General features: G+C 51.3%; 1 protein-coding gene across 3 annotated transcripts; it reads right to left on the bottom strand.

The window, feature by feature from the left end:
• Positions 1 to 2623: 2623 nt before the first annotated feature.
• LOC111152620 (HD domain containing 3) lies at positions 2624 to 4242 on the bottom strand. Of its 3 annotated transcripts, none has more exons than XM_022511154.1 (4): positions 4125 to 4242; positions 3774 to 3829; positions 3363 to 3663; positions 2624 to 3114 (listed from the first exon to the last, which is right to left on the bottom strand). In XM_022511154.1, exons 1-4 carry the CDS (start codon positions 4234 to 4236, stop codon positions 2984 to 2986), a joined length of 600 nt encoding a protein of 199 aa, XP_022366862.1. In that variant the 5' UTR covers positions 4237 to 4242; the 3' UTR covers positions 2624 to 2983. The 3 variants fall into 3 exon arrangements, with proteins under 3 accessions (XP_022366862.1, XP_022366864.1, XP_022366863.1); XM_022511156.1 differs by having other exon boundaries at positions 3423 to 3663; XM_022511155.1 differs by having other exon boundaries at positions 3423 to 3663; positions 3774 to 4225.
• Positions 4243 to 5869: the final 1627 nt, after the last annotated feature.

Genomic DNA, 5869 nt, shown 5'->3' with positions numbered 1-5869 from the left:
GGGTATAGAGATGACTTAAGAGAAGTTCTAGGGGGGCCTGGGTGGCTCAGCTGGTTGAGTGTCCAACTCTTGATCTTAGCCCAGGTCTTGATCTCAGGGTTGTGAGTTCAAGCCCTACTTTGGCACTGGGGGCCATGCTAGGTGTGTAGCCTACTAAAAAAAAAAAAAAAAAGTTTAAGTTCTGCTGTAGGTAAAATGCTATCAGACAGCCTTACTCACTACAAAAAAATCACTAGTGAAAAGAGTCAATCAATGTGGCAAACTAAATTATCAAGAAATGGCCACAGCTCCTCCGCCTTCAGCAACCACCACCCTGATCCATCAGCAGCCATCAAGGGAGGCAAGATCCTCCACCAGCCAAAAGATCACCACTCACCGAAAGCTCAAAGGATGATTAGCATTTTTTTTTTTTTTTGGGCAATAGAGTATTTTTAAATTAAGGTACACATGCTGTTTTTCTTAAAGACATAATGCTGTTGCACACTTAGCACACTACAGAACAGTGTAAACATACTTACATACACTGGGAAACCAGAAAGTTTCACTTGACCTCCTTTATTGTGTTATCCCCTTTATTGTCGCGGTCTGGAACTGAACCTGCAGTATCTTGGAGTTATGCCTGTAATCTCAGATGGTTTCAGGGGAAAAAGTTCCTTATCCTGTAATTTCACAACTTTTAAGTTTCTGATTGTTTAAAAATATATATTGAGTTAAGGGCACCTGCGTGGCTCAGTCCGTTAAGTGTCGGACTCAATTTTGACTCAGGTCCTGATCTCATGGGTTGTGAAACTGAGCCTGCGTCAGGCTCCCCTCTCACCAGGGAGTCTGCTTAGACGTTATGCCCTTTCTCCTGCTTGTGCTTTCCCTCTCACTGTCTCAAATAAAACCTTTTTTTTTTTTTTTTAAGGTTTATTTATGAGAGAGAGAGATGGTGAGAGAGGGAGCACAAGCATAGGGGAGCTGGAGTGGGAGAGGCAGGCTCCCCGCTGAGCAAGGAGCCAGACATGGGGCTCGATCCCAGGACACTAGGATCATGACCCGAGCCAAGGGCAGATGCCTAATGACTGAGCCACCCAGGCGTTCCTCTCAGATAAAATCTTTTTTTTTTAAAGGTAAATAAACAAAAATTTTAAAGGCCCAATAGTGTGGTAAAAAAGGAACTTGTCCTTACTCTGTCATTGCCCCATCTATTTGGCCATTAACAAGTCTTTTCACCTCCCTGAGCTTCATGTTTTGTCTCTGTAAAATGAGAATATCCCTTCCCAGCACTGCCTTATCTGGTTATTATACAGAACAGATGAAGTAACACCTATGAAAAGGTTTTTTTGTACAACATCGAGCACCCTGTGAGACAAATACCCCTGCATTCTGTAAGTAATGGAATTTTTATTAAATGTCCTGAAACCTTCATTTTAAGCCACTTAAAATCTGCAGATTACATATTTTGATATTAAATATATAAACTGCAGGTTTCGCATATATAAATTAATAGTATAGTAATAAATACACTATCAATAAAATACTACTATACTATTGATAAATTATTGATTTACTAGCATTATTTATATAGAAGTATATATGTAAATATATATATTTAAGTGTAAGGAATAAAGTTTTTTAAAATCCTGTAATTCTGCCTCCCCCAAGTAATTTATTAAACTAAAACCAAAATTCTCCAAAACACACCTCGTCCAGGCCTGCCTTAGAGGATTACACTGAATTTTTTCACTTTCCTGATCCGTTTACGTGGGACTACCCTGAACCTCATTTCCTTTTAAGTCGCCTTCTTGCGGCCCTTCACCATTTTTTCCTGCAGAAACTGCACGGGAGCCTTCTTTGGGCAAATAACCACCGTGGTCTAGCGCGAAATGGCCTTTGACTTAACCACTTCCTCCTTCCCCAGGTGTGTCCTTTCCAAGGGGCTAATAACTCTCAGTGGCTAGCGGCGACCAGAAATCCGTCACCTTCGGACCGCCGCGCAACCACGCCACGGAGCTCGCAGCCGCCTCTCCCAGACCCCGCCCACCACAGGCCTCCGAGCGCGGGGCCGCCTCGGGCCACTTCCGGAGACGACCGGAAGTTCGTGTCTCTTAGTAACCAAAGGACCCGGCGTGTTGGGGCTGAGATCTGGGATGGGCTGCGAATGGCGACGAGTTTCTGGGGGCGGTCTGGGATGTGAGGGACTCGCAGCACCCCCACGGGCCCTGTCCTGTTGTTGCTGGTAAGCAGGTGGCATTCCTTTCCAAAACATCTGTCATTCCGTCCAACTTTTTTCCTTTTTTCACCAACCTTCTTTTTTTAATTTTATTTTATTTTTAAGATTTTGTTTATTTATTTGACAGAGATCACAAGTTCCACCAACCTTCTTAAAGGAGGAAGACTGTTACCATTTCTTGAACACCTTCGTGTCAGGCTCCGTCTGACACGTGACCTAGTCTAACCCTAGTAATTACACAGCCTATCTCACTAATAAGGAAGCCAGGCTGGGGGGGAGGGGTCGGGGCCCTGACCTGTCCCTGGGGGCGCGCAGTCGGTTCCCTGCCTCGTCCAAGGACAGGTATCCCACCTACCTGCTCGCCTACCTGCTCCCTATTCGGCAGGCTGGGGAAGGAGCAGTGAGAACTTAAAACTTCACCCAAAATGCTTTATTTTTACATAATGACTTATGAACTAGTGTTTATGGAAGCCCAAGTCCTTGAGGGGCCAGAGTTCACTCATACAGAATAGCAAACAGACCCAAGCCTGGAGAAAGGGCAGTAAGTGCATTAGGATCGGACGGGCTCCATCTGATTTCCACAATCCAGGGCTCAGCTGAGTTGGCAGGACACATTCAGAGTGACAAGACGCAAGTGTCTCTTGGCCTCTTGTATCTGGGCTGAACCAGTCAGGGAGGGAGATGGAGAGGCACCGAAAGGCGGGAACAGGAAATCTTTCTGGCCTGGCCAAGGCTGGAGTTTGGGCCCCTGATGGCTCCAAGCACCGCTCAGAGCGTCAGCCCCCGCTCCTTAAACAGCTGCTTTAGAGCGTCTTCCAGCTGTCGGTTTGTTCCCTGAAGCCCCTTCACCACTTGCGCTGCCCACTCGAAGTATTCCTGGACTCGATGTTCAGACCATCCTGCATGAGAATGGACAGAAAAGTGCTCACATGGCATCCAGGAGAGCACTGCCTTCTGCCCACTTCCTGGAGGGCTTGCTGCAGGGCCACGAGATGAGCTCCCGCTGGGATTTGCCCTGAAAACGTCCCCTTGACCCAGCTGTTGCACTTCCGCGGTGCGCAAGATCAGAGTGGGCTAGTAGGATTAGCTGGGGGAACCAACTAGAAGGCCCAGGCTCTTCCCCCACTCCCCCGGGGAACTAACCAACCTGTACCTCCAGAAGGTGGACACCTCCCCCCTTCCCCTCGGAGCAGGTGGGGGAGCGTACCCTCTGGGGTGCAGCGATTCAGGTCCCTCAGGTTGTACAGCTTGTCTGCCAGCTTCACCAGTTTGGCCCCGGGGCTGCTGTGGGGTGCACGCTCCACCTGCAGCCGCTTTCTCTCCAGCTTGGGCACAGTCTTGTCATCTGTCACCTCCTCCACCAGCCGCCGCACTTGCGCCCCAAAGTGCCGCTCCACCTCATCCAAGCTGGTGTCTGTGTCCTCCACTGTGTCATGGAGCAGGGCTGCCTGGGGACAGGCTTCCCCTTAGTCCTGTGACTCCAGGCAAGGGCTGTTCAGGGCCGAATGGGGTCCCTGATCCCCACCCTAGCCTCCGAGGAGAGAACGAGGGGAGTTACCTGTAACACCGCAATGTCAGTGATTCCCGCCTCATGGGTCAGGATCCGAGCAACACCTGACGGGGCAAAGCAGGAAGTCAGACCTGAGGGAGCCCCAGGCTGCGTGCTGCGGGTGTTGCAGAGCCAGATGTGGCCTCTCACTAGCCAGAGGACCTTTACTCTAAGTGTCATCTGTGCAGAGGAACAATCATGCCTACCGTCCCGCGTTGCTGCGAGGCTTAAACACGAAAAGTGCCCGGCACAAAGCCCGGTACAATGTAGGTACTCAATGAGGCGTAGGCCCTCCGCGATCCCTTCCGGGTCCCCACCCCCTAGACACCGCTGCGGTTGCTCCCCGGGCGGTGCGCCCACCGATAGGGTGGTTGATGTAGGGGGTCCCTTCGGGGTCCTTCCGCCGCTGCAGTCGGTGCTTGCGAGCCGCGAAGTCCGCAGCCTCCACCAGCTGCGCCGCCTCGGAGCCCATTGCGCGGGTGGGGCGGGCAACTGACGTCCCAGGAGCCCCTTGAACCCAGACAGAGCGTCCACAGCGCCCCCTGGCGCCGCGGAGGCCGGTGACTGTGGAGTCTGACCCAGACAGGCTGGTTTCTGGGGAGGTGACATCCTGGCGGAGAGACCAGCTGGTGAGGGGAGCTGCTCCGCTGGGGGTGCAAGAGGGACACGGCCAGCCTCTCTGGGAACCCACAGTCTCGGCGAAGGAGGAAGACAAACCAGAAATAAGACGGTGTTCTCACAGTGTGCCGGATCCGGGGCAGAAACACACAGAGGACTATGTGGCCTTGGAGGAAGGGCAATTCACCTGGCCTCCTAGGGTCAAAGGCAACGTCCTCCAGAAGGATCCTCTCGTCCTGTGAAAAGACAATCTTCAATGTCAATGTTCTGAAAATTCTCAAAGTGCTCTAAAAATGGTTTTCCCTGCAGGGAGGAACTGGTTGGGATGGGCGTGGGAGCCTCACCTTTGGGCCCAGAAGACCCTACAGCCTGACTCTCTGGAAACTGGAACTTACACTAGCAGCCTGCCTAACTGCTTCAGGGTTAGACTCCCAGGCAGCAGTGATGTTTCTGCGAGAACTGTCTTCTTTGTTCTCGGGTGCTGCATTTCTTTCTTGTACCATCACTGTTCCTGCGTCAGTCCCTAGACACCTGCTGTGCACCCCTCAGATGATAACCGCTGTCATGCTGTTCTGGGAGCATGACATCGTCAGGTCTTCACAGACTCTGGAATAACAGCACTGCTGGCTGGTGGCCTTGGGCCTTCTAGAGAAAATCCCTGTCTCAGCAGATGGCTGCTATGAGGTTTAAGGGGTAAGAGAGAACTAGAGACCCTGGAAGAGCTTTTCCTGTGAACTGGTTTGCGAAGTACAGTACTCCAATCAGACTGGTAGCTTCTGTGTTTTAGCTGGTAGCTGGGGCAGACAAGGGCTCAAGGGAAAAGCTAATGGAAGGACTCGCCCTTGTTTTGCAGCTAGTCTTAGTGGTTGCCATGATGCAGAAGTTAGGGAGGGAAGCTCCAAACGCTGTAACCAAGGCCCCTGGGGCCCGAAATGGGACGACCAGAATTCCCAGGGCTTCCACAGCAGCCTGGAGATTGAGAGTGGGTAGAGAGAAACATATCTGGCTTTATCTCTTTTTCAGCCCAATGGCTCGACTTCTCTCTCATGCCTCATTCTGAGCTCTAGTTTTCTGAAACTTTTCCCCTTCAGTTCAGAAAACCTTAGGCAGCTGGAGACACAGTCCCCATGTTTTCCAACAGAATATAGAACCTCAGTCACTTTCGCCTCCAGAGGTCTGTGGTAGAAGCTTCAGGTTCGTGTTCATGGCGCCCAGGGGCCTTGTGGTTTCGATTTTTATTTTCCTACTGTCTGCAGCCATGGCTTAGAAAGAGAGATGTTGGGCTTCCTAAGACCAGTGCTCAGGTGGACGTGACCTCTCATGGGCTTTCAAAGGAGGCTAGGCCTTTTGCTGACTGGCCTGCCCACGGGGCTGCTGCTGCTCTTCAGCTGGGCGACGCTTGCTCAGCCGACCTCTCTCTCAGGTACCCAGTCTCCTGTGCACGCAGCCCTCTTCAGGCCCCTACCAGCTCAGCAGGGTAAGAGCTG

This window comes from Enhydra lutris, unplaced genomic scaffold (genome assembly GCF_002288905.1).
Source record: "Enhydra lutris kenyoni isolate GAN:26980312 unplaced genomic scaffold, ASM228890v2 scaffoldscaffold29, whole genome shotgun sequence".
NCBI lineage: Eukaryota > Metazoa > Chordata > Mammalia > Carnivora > Mustelidae > Enhydra > Enhydra lutris.
The sequence above is the reverse complement of the archived record's forward strand: the minus strand, read 5'-3'. Positions and strand labels throughout refer to the sequence as shown.